Raw genomic sequence first — 13,744 nt, 5'->3', positions numbered from 1 at the left:
TACTAGCAAGAAGGTGTGCCTGAAGTACATTAATAGCACCCAATTAAAGTTAAAAAAAAAGAAAGATTTTATTCCTAATGAAAGGGTGACCGGTGATAAGGTTGACAATTGATTTGAAAGCCTTGCTGATCCCTCCTGTAACCAGCCTATCTCCAGCACAGTACATACTGCTCATCACAGCTTTGTACTTGCAGAAGAGGACATTCAATAATCTCCTGTCTATTCCAAATGCTATCATCATTAAAGCACTTTCCCAGGGCCCCCGGGGCTACATTGAGATAATGAGAAAAAGCGTGTGGCTGGGATCCTAACAGGATTAAACAGACCCGGGAGCTCCGATCCAGCGAGTCTGCTCTCAGGAGATCTTGTATTGAGAACGTGACCGCTGTCCTGTGGACTTTCTACAGAAACAACACCCAGAGTTCAGACCCAGCAGCTGACCACAAAGAAAAAGTTTTTTCTAGTTCAAAAGTAACCATGGTTTTCATGGTTATGCTTTTAATAGCATCCTTTTCCTGTTTTTCTTTCTGGTCTGAAAAGGCCTCCATTCATTCCAGGAACAGTTGGAAGGATTGTTTCAGAAGTGCTTCGATTTTTCTTTTTGGTGTGAGGTGACTTTAAATACCGGAGCTAATGATCCCCTTTCCCTCATGGAAACTACAGGAACAAAAACCTCTTATTTTTCTCTTTGTTTTCCTTTGGTTTGTCCCTGACACCTGATGGTTGAATATTCTAACTGCAGTAATATTGGTAATTTTGTTTTAAAACAATGCTAAAGTCGATCCTTCCGCTCCAGCTGTTTGTACCAACCGTGTTGTCCCAAATTGTTTAATTAAACCTCCACTAAAGGCCTGGAGTAATTATTACTTAATTTGACCTATTAAACAAAAGTCAAACTGCTTTGTAATGGAGTTTAATGCTGCCATTCTGGTTACTAATAAAGTTGAGAGGGCAGAGGAAGGTTTATCAAAGGAAGTCAAACACAGGTTTTACTCACTTGGTTACTATGGCGATTTTAACCCCGAAGACCCCGGTCTGTTTTCGAGATGGCATTCTCTTCAAACTGAACTCCCGGCTGGTGAACTTCATGGACAGCTTCACCTCAATCTGGAGGAGGAATCACATTCAGAAAGTCAACCCTGAAGCAGAGTCAGGGAGTGGGCACGGCTATTGTGTCACCTTCAGTTTCAAACACAGATGTTGTTATCATGTAACATGAACGATGGACTGTTAATGACACGCCATTGTTTATAAAGCAACCTTGGGATAAATTATTACACTATGTTTATATAATATAGTGTTGTTAGGCTTTATTAATTTATGAATTCCAAACATTCTAAAATTCTCATTGATAATGACAGCATTCAATTATTTTCCTCCTTGGTCCGGGAATATGATCCAAAGATTTAGAAATGTACAATTTGATGTCTTCAAATAAATGTAGGTTTATGATTGATGACTATCTGCTCTGGTTTCAGATCATTACTTTATTTTTATCCTGTACACTAGACATGTTGATCTGTGCAAATGTTTCAGTTTGTGTGAAACAACGATTGCTAAGTATAGCTTTTAAGATTGTGTTTTGTGACACTCACTTCTGCGTCAAGCATACATTCTGCATTGCCACGCACTTGTTTACTTCACGAAGCTAGAGTTGTTTTCCAGGGTGAAGGAGGCTAACAGATCTCAGGACTTCTATAAATCGAGGGAAGAACTGATCACACTGCAAAAATATCAAACCTCATTTACTGACCTGTTTAACCCTGACGGGAATCATGACAGCAGTGTTGAGATGTTTCTGACTCACCCCGTTCATCGATATCACTGTCCGCTGCCAGTCCTTGTCTTGTAGTGCCTGTGGATCCAGCTGAGGGAAAATAAGAAAGGTGATTACTGTAGAAGAACTATAGACTTCCATAGGGGAGTTCCACTGAGAAGAACCTTTTACATATATCCACTAAAATTAACATAAACCACATGTTCTAGAGGAAGAAAGAGGTAGAATAAATCTCATCACATCATCACCGCCCGCTAGCAATCTTAAAACTATGAAAGCTGTTCAACACTATTTAAAACTACTGAATTACTTTACTTTTAAAATGCCTTTGCTGTAGTCATGCAAAAAGTTAATGGAGTAGAGACAAACTATTCACTATATAGTAATCTTTCAACATACATAATTATAAATGATTTTAACGGTAATAGGACTAAACACACTCCACCTTGGATGATCTACAACTTGAATTCTGATATTACTGCTTTTTGCCATAAGGGGGTATTACCTATCATTAGCATTAGCAAATGTTTAAAAGCCTTGTTAATGCCTCTTTAAGGGGGAATGAGACCTACATTTTCTGCACCCACGTGTCAGGATCAGAAGAAGTAAATAACACAAGTGGTTTTCAATTCAAAAGCCCAGTGAATTGCATAATCCGTTCAGCCTTCCATATAATAATCTCCCAATGCTTGTGTTCTCTGGCACAGTGCAGTCGCATTCGGTGTGCTGTATATATCTTGACATGAAAGGTTTTTAAATTGCTTTCCTGTTTATTACTCTGGCACATTGCTTCCATCATGAGCCCGGCTGACCTTTTCCATTCTCACTGTCTCTCTCCACAAACAGCATGCTGATCACTATTTATCTTGAGTGATTAGGTGCGCCGCATTTCCAACTCCATTACCCAGAGCAAACAGCATCTTTCACAGCAATCTGTTCTCATTGACAATCCGCCTCCACGCCCCATCCATTATTAACACTCAGATGACACACGCAGAGACACGTCTTTGGGGGCAAGGTCGACCATACAATATCTGCTGCGGTAATGATAACAAATGAAAATCTGGTGGCAGAAAGGATCTGAAGGCATTTTCTTGTATGGATATACAGTAGTAGCTGGAACGGCTTATCCACTGATCTGAAAACATCAAAAGCTTTGACATCTGGTTCCGTAGACCAGGATCGGCACTAATCAGGGACTACCTTTGTTTATTAAACCAGCAGCGAGCGAGTTTAAAACATGCTTTGTGACTGCTGTGTTTAATAAAAGATATTCTTACTTCACTGTATGAAAACTGTGCAATGTGTTTGCAGTGTGAGGGGCATACCTGGCCATTCTGCTTTGATAACTGCCTCTGATATATTCAGGGAAGACGCTGGAGGCTGACAGTGTAGTTTGTTCCTAAACTAAAGACTGTCAGATCTGCAGTTGTGCCCTATGGGGCTAATTCTGACCTGCAACAGGGGGAATGGAAAAAAGCCAGCTGGCCAATGTTTCAGTATGGTTCATACCCTTCTCAAGGGAGCATGTGTTTTTAAATATATTAAAAGAACACACTTGCCTAACAAAATAATTAGCCATGCAAACTGATTTCAACTTGGCTGTTATTTCCCCAGTCAACAAAGATACATACACATATGCAAATAAATAACGAATAAATAAATAAAGGGTCATTAAAGTCCTTTAGGATCTGGGAGTTTCTGCCTGCTTTCAACCCCTCAGATTCCATGACTGACAATTTAAATCAACAGCCCAAGTGTTGTAGTAGGAGAGTTTAGCAGATTCATCTCTGTGCCCCTCTTAGCTAGTCAGATTAACCCAGAAGGAGCTGCTGGTAACCGCTAACCCTCGTCTCACTGACACACTGCACTACTGGAATTCTCTTCAGTTCTGTGAGGAGATACAAGAGGCTACTTCTAACCTGTACAAAAGCATACCCATTAAAAGAAGCCCCACCAGAGGAGTAATACAGATGTTCACAGCTGCACAACAAAGCCATCAAATGCTGTCTTGTGGGGCTGTGCCACAGGGCAAGGGAAAAGCAGACATTCTGCAAAGTAGTCATTGTATTACTAGATTCGCTACTATTATTAAATGACAATTGGTACACCTTTATAACAGAAAATGAATTGTGATCATTAAACGCCAGTCAAATATGTTAGGCTTTAAATGCAAGTAACTGTTAAGTGTAAGAATACATTGCATTTTTACATATGCACACAAATTAATAATCAAAAAACCTAACAGCTTAAGAAATGAAAAACAGAATCAACTACAGTAAATAAACTCCCTTTACAGAACTTTCCTTCACTAGCCCCTATTTATGGAGCCAGTAATATTACTGTGCATGAAACCAATCAATCAACAGCACATCTCAATCTTTGCACCTTTTGCTTCAGCAGGTTGCTCCGCATGCGACCCCACAGCCTGGCCCCGGTGTAGGAGCGTTTCTTCCCTGTGGGCGGCTCCTCGCCCTTCATGGAGCAGCCTTGCTGAAACTGACTGCATGTCTCCTCCAGGGAGGGATCTGACACCCTCACTCCTGTCATCCTCCCGGCTCCGTCTCTCCTCAGCAATCCAGGCAGAGAACAATCTCCGAATTACAAGCCACACCCCTAAAGGTGCTCTTTTTATAACCTAGCTGCGCAGCAAGCCTCCTTATTCCAGTAAGACAGGCATACTTCGCAGGCTATTCCAATACCCCATCCACTAGCAGCTATCCTAGTCTTTGAGTCTCAAGTTCACAGCAGACTGACTGTCTCCTTTGTGTGGCATTCCCGATGGACCAACACTCCTTTGTGCCACACACTCCTGATGGGATACAGGGATTTAATGCCCGGACAGTTTAAACCCTGGGACTCCTCTATCCTGATTACCAGCAGCTGGTTGAGGCAGCGCAGAGACTGCCAGCGGCCTGACACAGAGGCGACAGGAGGGGTGAATAACCCTGTTTCATCAGCGTCAGGTGCAGCCCCTTTGAAGAAGCCAGACTGCATGCTCCTGTTTGCTTTCTTGCTATGCTGTTTGTTTAGAAGTTTAACCCTTTCTCTAATCCCCTGAGCATCCCTGAACAATGCTTCAATGAAGACGCTCTCCTATTCACACACACACACACAGGCTATACTGCACTGCTGACTGGACACACACACACACACATGCTATACTGCAGCGCTGACTGGACACACACACACACAGGCTATACTGCAGCACTGACTGGACGCACACACACACAAACAAAGCAAAACTGCTTCTCCTGCAATTGTATCATGCTAATGATGTCAAAAGTTCAGTACAACAGGAGCAGGAAGTAGATAATTGTATAAACACTGCCTGGATTAGATGGAAATGTAATCATCTACAATAAATACAACTGGGGGTGGCTTGCATCCTTATGACAAAAGGATCAAACTTGGGAACTGTATAAAACATTATTTTATAAGCCTGCTGTTCAGAGTTATTGCACAGTAGATACAGTACCCAATAAATGAGCAAACACATGTATATCAATGTTTGTGTGTCTATATATATATATATATATATATATATATATATATATATATATATATATATATATATATATATATATATATATATATATATTACCAGTATATATGGTGATAACTATTATAAAATATTTTATATATTTAAAAAAAAAAACTGTTCTTATATAAGAAAAAACAAACAATACCAAAACAATGCTAGAACTTTTCAGTTCTAATACTCTTCAGTCCTGATTCAAACGCATAGGCTTCCAAACAACTCATATTCATATTTTACTCTTTCGCAGCAGAGGCACAGATGTGCTAGGAGATCCAGGAATCCTCACAGCAATGAGAAGCACAGCTCAGAGCCAGTGAAATACAGAGCCTCAGCTTCCCATTAAAACCCAGCTTCCTTCCCTGTCTCCACGCCACACAGCTCTGCCAGCTGGATTCTCATTCATAGGCTGGACTCCATCCAAGTGCAGCTCAATGTACCAATGTGGACGTTGGATCAATATCTACTGGCCACTACACCAAGCCCCTGCTGAGTTGCCATGGGTTTACAGAATAGATTTTGAAGATGGAGTTTATCAATTAATCCCACTTTGGCCAGTCCCAGCAATATATCACCATCCCATTGGTCTATTTAGACCATAACAAACCATTACAGCTTGGGTATTATTACTTAATTCACCCAGCAGATACCTATAATGCAAACCATGCAATCCTAATGAAATGCCTGCTGATAACAGCCCCATCAAGATCGTCCTATAAGTGGCATATAAAACATTTACAGCTGTCTCTGTTTTTAATTCAAAGTGTTCTTACTTTTTTTAATGAAATGTATGCATAAAAAAACATAAAACAAAGGCTAGATGTGGCATTTTTCATATGATACAGATTGCGATGAGAACTCTGACGAAATTACTCATCTGAACAAGGTCTGTTCCCAACTGTGTCAGATTAGCAAGTCTACAGCACCTGCTATTTATCATAGTGTTGTTATTGTTTTCCATATAGATTACATTGCTGAACGATTCATCATATCACATAATAGCAGTGCTGATTTCATTTTTCTACTGGCATAACATCTTAATTATCTAAGCAGTTTTCTTAGGGGGGCACAACTCCAGATTAAAAATGAGTTTCTCTTAACAACAGGGACTAAAACTGTTAATGTGATGTCTCCTGAATAATAAACAAGTCTCCTCAGGTGCGTCACGCTGACAGCTTTGGGCCCTGCCCTGCGACACTTCTTTCACCAACTGTTGTCATGGAAACCGCGTGCTGCCTCATCAGTCAGCGAGGTTCTGAGCTTCCCTGCTCTTCTCTACACAGGGCAGCCAGTTCACACCCAACACAAGGCTGTAACAAGGCTGTTCAAGGCTGTAACAATGTCCATGAAAACTATGATCAAATACATGCAAACAGCCAACCAATTACAGATGCAAGTCGCCACGGCATTTTAACATCTCATCCACATTTCTGACAGGTGCTATTAAGCAAAGTTAACAGCATTAAAAAGCTAGTTTCACATAATGTCTATGTGAATGTTGCTCTGTAAATCTAAATAAATTAATACTGAGAATAGACGATGAGTCAAGGTTGAAGCTTCATGCATACCTATAAAATCATCAATAATTGCTGAATCTGGAAATACTAAAATAAACTAAATAAATTCCATGACCAAAGACAAGAAGTCTAAAGACATTGAAAAAGATTAAATGTTTCCTATTGAATTTATCCAGTTTATTTTAGTATTTCGAAGTGTACCGTAACACCATGAAGTATCTCCACCCTATAATCTCCAATAATGTGCTGCCAGCTGCAGTTCTTTTGAAATAAACTGGCAATTATCTTTTGTGGCTTCTGGGAACGAATATGAACTTACTGTTTCCTGATGAGAAAAAAAAACAACTTTTTACTATTATTTATACTCTAGAGAATTTAAAACTCATAGTCTTCAGCTGCCCTCCAGGTTAAAGCAGGTAGATTGCAGCATTCCCTTATCAGCTGGTAGGAGCTCAAGTCTAGACACCAGTCTGAAACATGTACCTGGGGGCAAGACAATCCAATAATGAGTTTAATCCCAATAGGGATATAGTTGCCAGTTTGGTCCTAGGGTTCTCTAGCTTCAGAGGGGATGTGAAGAACCGCCCACCACTGTGAGCCTGTTGACAGTCTCACCGCAGCAAGGCAGAACCCCTACTGCTGTAAATAGTGTGTGTGTGGGGGACTGTAAGGTTGGCAGGGATGGGGTTAAATCTATCCCTGGTGTGGCCATTCCCCAGTTAGGTAACTGGTGCTAACTGGGGAGTGGCCACGTGTATAAAAGGCGCTAGAAATCCTTTGCTTGTTATAGGAGTTTGAGGGTAAGTGTTTGTGCTATGATTTTTGTATTGTTTATCAACACGGTAGTGAAGGCTAATGTCCAGTCTACACATTTATTCATTTGTTTAAACCTTTTTATTTTGGCCCTCATGCCAGTTTGTTTAAGTTTGTTCATCATGGCCCAAGCTGTTACCGACAGGAAGAGAGACTCCGAGACAAGGAAGCTGCAGTTTAAGCACTCAAGGGCGCATTTAATAAACAAAACAACAAATAAACAGGAACAACTAAACATGGCACGAGGGTCAAAATAAAAGGTTTAAACAAAAGAATAACGGTGTGTAGGCTGGGAATTCGCCTTCACGACCATGTTGATGAACAATAAACAGTTGTCACCCCTAGATAAGACAATGCATTTATTACAGCTGCCTTCAAGAGGAAATTTGCTCGGTAACGCAGAATAATAAATTCTGTGAAGACAACCGTCCTTAACCCAGCTCTAGCATTTCCTGTAAAACCCATAACCTCCAAGCACTGCAGGTGGAAAGAAGACTTAAAGGAAGGAGGAAGCTGGTGTGTATGCAGTGTAAACTACCCTATAGGAAAGTGGTCCTCAAAGTGGTGCCCGTGAAGCCAGGCTATCGTGCCCGCTGCAGCTGTTCTTAAATTATGGGTCGTGAACACATTTCTGGCGGGTCGTAGTGTGAGAAAATAAATAAAGATTTAAACACGTTTTCCTGTTGACAGTGCTGCTCGCTTATGCTGTGCTTGTACGTACAAGACTTTTTTTTTTTTCCTGAAGGGCCTCTGTGATATGATTAACCAATTGAATATCTGCATTTACGCTGCGTTACCCCAATCATAAGTTAGCTGACATAAACTTTGTCTGTTTCAGTTGCAGGTACTGACAGTAAGTTAACCAATAAGAGAGTCAAATATCTGCCAAGTTTTAAGCAGCTGTCCAATCATAAGCAAGCAGAGGCCGTTCACGGTATTCTACATGAAAATTGAAGGCGAGTGAGTAGCCAATAGGAAAGTGAAAGATCTGATAGCTGTCCAATCATTCGTGAAGAGGCGGGCTGTTAATATGCCGGGTAAGCACTGAATTTCACCGACAGTTACTGAGAAAAATAGTACATTTCAGTATTTACAATTTAATTTTCTCTATATTTTTTTTTTATTTCACCAGACAAAGGAAGCATCATAGTAGATTTAATTATGAATCCACTTTCTCAGAATAACTGTACTGGAGATGAGCGATCTTTAAAACAGAGTAGTGTTGACAAATTTGCCAAATTGAAACAAAGTGAGATGCTAAATATTCTCTTTTACTTTAGTTTATTCATGGTTATCTGTGTAAACATGCTATTTAAAAATATTTGTATTGCATATTTTATTTAAATTATTTAAAGAATAAGCGCAGCATGCAGAATTAATGCCTGAGATTTGGTCTTATCAGAGTGAGCCAAGAATAACTCCCTCTAAAACTCTTAATATATACATATACTGCACATGTCGCAGGAAGGCAGTTTTTAAGATAAGAACCTATGTAATGTCACAGTGCCCGCAAACAGCTAAGTAAGATCAATTTATGCCCGTGCCCAAATTACTTTGAGGACCACTGCTATGGGGAGTGTAGACAAACTGGACAGCCAAAAGGTCTGGTTTAGTGACTAAAGGAAGCCTTACCTGGATCTGCCCCTTGCCCATGATTCTGTCTGTGCTCTCGCCGTCCTCTTTGTTGAGTCTGGTTTTGTTGTAGCACTTCTCATAACACAGTAACCGCAGGGTCTGAGAGCCTTCCAACTCAATCTCAAACTCCTGGGAAAAGATGAGACAGTGCAACGGTGAGATGCTCTTCCCTTTGCAGCGCAGTATTTCAAAGGGATGGGTTTTATTATTCCCAGCTGACTGAACTTAGTGTTCTAATGCTTTTCAAATATGGAAAACATATAACAAAGTGAAAAAAGGGAGAATTGCATTTCCTTTTTGTTTTAAAGGGTTAAGTAAAAGCGGGAGGCAAAACAAAAAGGCAGGAAATCTTTTCTGTTAAAAATTCAGCAACTGCTGCTGTGCTGGGGACCGGCTAGAGTTGGGAATTGGAGCACATAATTACAAATACTGGAACTAATATATTTCCTACTGAGTGATACTGATTTAGAAAAGCCCAGTACAGCTTTACAGCAGTTAGAATCATTTACGAACATAGACAACTATCACCTTTTACAGTAAAGAGACTCTTCAACCAGCATTGGTGTTTCTTGAAGCAGAAAAATAAGCAACCAGCTCAGACCAAGATAGATCCATGCTTGCCATTGCTTGGATTTCCAACAGGGGTTATCAAATCAACAGATACATATGAGAGGAAGAGAAACCGCTCCTAAAAGCAAGGATCCGGACTGGACGTCCTACAAGCCTAGAATCGAAAACTCACCTCGTTCCAGTTAGGTTCCGTGGTGTCTCTGTACACCCGTGTCTTGGCCTTGTTCACAAAATAACCGAAGGAGTCCACTTCTAATGTGCAGTACAGATCTGTAAACGAGAGGCAAGCATTTAGCCTAGGCCATATCAATGCATGTTGCAAAGGTCCCAGATTCCCAGTGCTTAGGTATTCATTTATATAGTTCACAAGTAAAATTGCAATGTCAAATCAATTTCCTAGCTCACTGAAAACAGAGTAATATCATGAGCTGGGGAGGACCAGAAGGGAGACAGCCAGTTTCATAGTGTATCTAAAACCAAACCCCCCCAGGCAAATCCTAAAAACACAATCCAATTCCATTAATCTGATTCAGTCAGAAAGGGTGAGCCTGGCTCTCCTTTTAATTACACTAGAACACAAAGGAAAAGTAGGAAGACTCCCATTTCATCTCCTCTAGCATCTGTGCATTCTAATAAAACACACTGCCAAAGAGTCCTATCAAGAGCACTGTGAACAATGCCAGAGCTGGTATACGACTGCAAACGTAAGGTTTTAATGAAAGCTTCCTGACAGATGCGGTACTAAACTATGCATTGTAAAACAGCTGACAGCAATGAAAAGTTCACTGAATGCCCTGATCGCTGGCTTTGAGGCTGTAAGTGTTGCACAAAAGGGACTGTTGACGGGACAGACATTTGCAGGCGTGCCATCAATTTATAGTGTGCCTTATAGAAAACTGTATAAGCTTTATGGCTAAGAACATGTCACTATGGTATAGCATGTTTAAAACCATAGTAATTACAATGGTACAATTACAATATAACCACAGGATGAACTTCATAATTACAGTGCATTCTCTTGACTGTGCAAATGAGAAGGCGGTCAATGCAGACAAATGAAACTCTTAGTAAGCTTACTTAAGCTCTGTTTAAGTCCGGAGGCTGAGTGGACAATTACATTCAGGAACCCATACAGTCCAGGGGATTCATCATCTGGGAAGAAACAAACACCACCGTTATTACAGACCAATCCGAACAGTTTACACCAGCAGATGTCTCTACCTGCTCTACACAAAGATGCAAAGCAAAAAAAAAAACTCATGCAAAAATGGCCTAAGAGCAGCAGCAGAAGGAAGGACTGTTCCATATATGCACAGATTGTGATAAACTGGTGGTAAAGTATGTGATGCTGGACATACATGATGGTGTAAACAGCCTTGGGGGGGTGACACATTTACTGCACCTCTTATCCCACTCAGACCCTTACTTATAAAAAAACAGATTTCTACACTGACTACCAAGAATGATACCACATCGAATCTTCTACCAGATATGTGATGTCCCACACATTGAGAGTAAATTGATGATATTTGGGGAATCTCTTCACCTGTGGGTTGGATTATAATTTGCACTTTAATTTTAAGCACCAGTGTATGTACAGTGAAAGTGTTCCATACTTACTTACATTCAGGTATGCACCCTAAATGTCTAAACCTGTGCCCTATTCCAGATACAGCATACCCAGTCAGCAGCAGACTCTTTTAAGAGAAACAATGAAATGCAAGACAAGATCCTGACTTGCAAAAACCTGAAGGGTATTGCTTTTAATGAGCTGAACTGGCCCCTCCCACACCCCCTGGGACCGCGCCCCCCCCCTTCCCCCCCCCCCCCACCTTCTTTATTGATCGTCAGCGGAATGTTGTGGACCGTCTGCAGCTTCACACACGAGTTAGTCAGCATCTGGAGCTCCACCGAGGTCAGGGAGAAGCTCTTGAAACCTGAAACAGCATTTCAACACATGTGAGGGGCTTTTCTTGAACAGCAGGATATAGAATGGCAAGGGCAAGACATGATACAGTAAAAGGAACAATCTTATTAGAATCATTTAGACAGTGGCAAATACAAAATTCTACTACTATTTAATTCATTATGACATGTCCCACTTTTATAGGCTACAGCCAAAGTCGGCCAATGACGTCAATGACCGGGCACGGTTGTCAGAGCCCAAGAGCAATGGCCAATGACAGCACTGGCCGATTTTCGGTCTTTGGCCGTAACATATACACTGGCTGATTTCAAGTGCCGATAAATCAATTGTTTGTTCATTACAGTAAATGCATTATATGTGTCCTCATTTGTAAGTGAACGCAAGCAGCTTCTTGAGCACGTATCTGTTACTTCTAACTCTTTATCATCGATTCACTGGCACGCTGGTAGGGGCTGTACCACCCCACCCCAAGCACACTGCCTTGAATAATGCTGCTGTAACACCTACATTTCTTCTGCTGCTCCCGAATCATTTCTCTCCACTCTGCCCGCTCGTAGTCTGAAGAGATCAGGAACATGTAGCTCTGAAATTGAACAGGAAGGAAAAAGCTGTTAAAGCCACCTTTCAATTCAGAGCACTTGTGGGGACACATGACTTTTCATGTGAAACCAATTAGGAAAGAGACCAGAGACACACACATACACAAGACTGGCAGGTTAATAGGTATAAACAGGATACTCAAGCACACCATTCTCTGTTATAGTATATTGCAGGATCAGGGATGGAAATAGGATTCTTATTGGATAGCAGTTTCACCCATATCAGTTTTTTAGGATCTTGATAAAGTAACAAGCTCAGGTGTGTCTTATTAAACTCATTGTAAAAAGGAATAGATCAAACTGCCATGCAACGGGAGCCTTATTTCCATCCCTGAGGATAACAGCCAGTTTACAGCTGGCGAGCTTAACAGCTGACTCATTTAAATGAAGGCGTGTCGGTAAGATGAGACATCACCTTGCCGTTCCTGTTGTGCACTTTGAAGGCCATGTTGGGAGACATCAGCAGCAGCAGCGACTCCTGTTCAGACAGCTTCTTTTTCAACCTCTCGATCACCTTACTGCCTTTGTTAGCTCTCTGCTGGCACAACAACAAAGGAGGGGGTCGGTGTTAACCAGCTACTATCAGCACAGCGGTCTTGCATGCAGTCATGTGCAAATATATCAAGATTGGTCATTTGTATCCTTTACATACCGACCTGCATGAAAACCTCTGGGTGTGAGAATTTCAATTTTTGAAAATGTGTGAACACGTCAGACCACGTTGAGCTTTAATAAGCACTTTAAATGTCTTCTAAAAAGTCTCACGAATTTTACCATTTGTGGCTGTGTTCCTTTTCTCTTACTATTTTAAATGAATTGAATGTGTGGCCTATTAAAGTTATCAGTTAAATTAGACAATCACTATTTGCTATTTTGACAATTTTCCATGATTTTCAATTTCACTGGTTTGATTTCATATGCACAAAAAATAAAACTACAAAAGCAATGGGGTGTTCCAATAACTACTGTACAAGATTTTGCATTTCAAGTTATACAGTATATGTCAATTGTCCTGCGAACAATTCGGTCCAGTTCAATTCATCCTATAGACCTTTTCTACTGACCACTACTAAATATGTATTTATAATATACAGAAGACCCTCCCGATAATGATGTGATAAAGCCATCTGAATTTGTTTTTTGGCATGTGTTGATGGATGTGTGAAGAGGACTTGGGCTCACGCTCCGCTACCAAATTCTGCAGCGAATTCCTGCTTGATTAAATTGGGTAAGTGGACTGTCATGAGATGAGCAGCAGAGATTGATGATGACCAGAGTGAGATTTCCAGTAAGAATGTTGCTCAACAGAGGTCAAAACTCCCAGTGATGAATCAGTGGCAACAGGTTCGTGACTGCAGTGAAAAAAAC

The 13,744-nt window shown here is 40.8% G+C and overlaps 1 protein-coding gene across 1 annotated transcript in view; it reads right to left on the bottom strand.

Moving 5' to 3' along the window:
• Positions 1-13,744, bottom strand: part of LOC121300247 (breakpoint cluster region protein-like) — an 89,685-nt gene that overhangs the window by 8,223 nt on the left and 67,718 nt on the right. Inside the window, exons 10-17 of the mRNA XM_041228745.1 lie at positions 12,792-12,911; positions 12,285-12,360; positions 11,683-11,787; positions 10,928-11,002; positions 10,023-10,120; positions 9,278-9,409; positions 1,808-1,867; positions 998-1,107 (exon numbers count right to left, since the gene is read on the bottom strand). Coding sequence (XP_041084679.1) covers positions 998-1,107; positions 1,808-1,867; positions 9,278-9,409; positions 10,023-10,120; positions 10,928-11,002; positions 11,683-11,787; positions 12,285-12,360; positions 12,792-12,911 — 776 coding nt within the window. The remainder of the gene's footprint in view (positions 1-997; positions 1,108-1,807; positions 1,868-9,277; positions 9,410-10,022; positions 10,121-10,927; positions 11,003-11,682; positions 11,788-12,284; positions 12,361-12,791; positions 12,912-13,744) is intronic.

This window comes from Polyodon spathula, chromosome 25 (assembly GCF_017654505.1).
Source record: "Polyodon spathula isolate WHYD16114869_AA chromosome 25, ASM1765450v1, whole genome shotgun sequence".
Lineage (NCBI taxonomy): Eukaryota > Metazoa > Chordata > Actinopteri > Acipenseriformes > Polyodontidae > Polyodon > Polyodon spathula.
The sequence above is the reverse complement of the archived record's forward strand: the minus strand, read 5'-3'. Positions and strand labels throughout refer to the sequence as shown.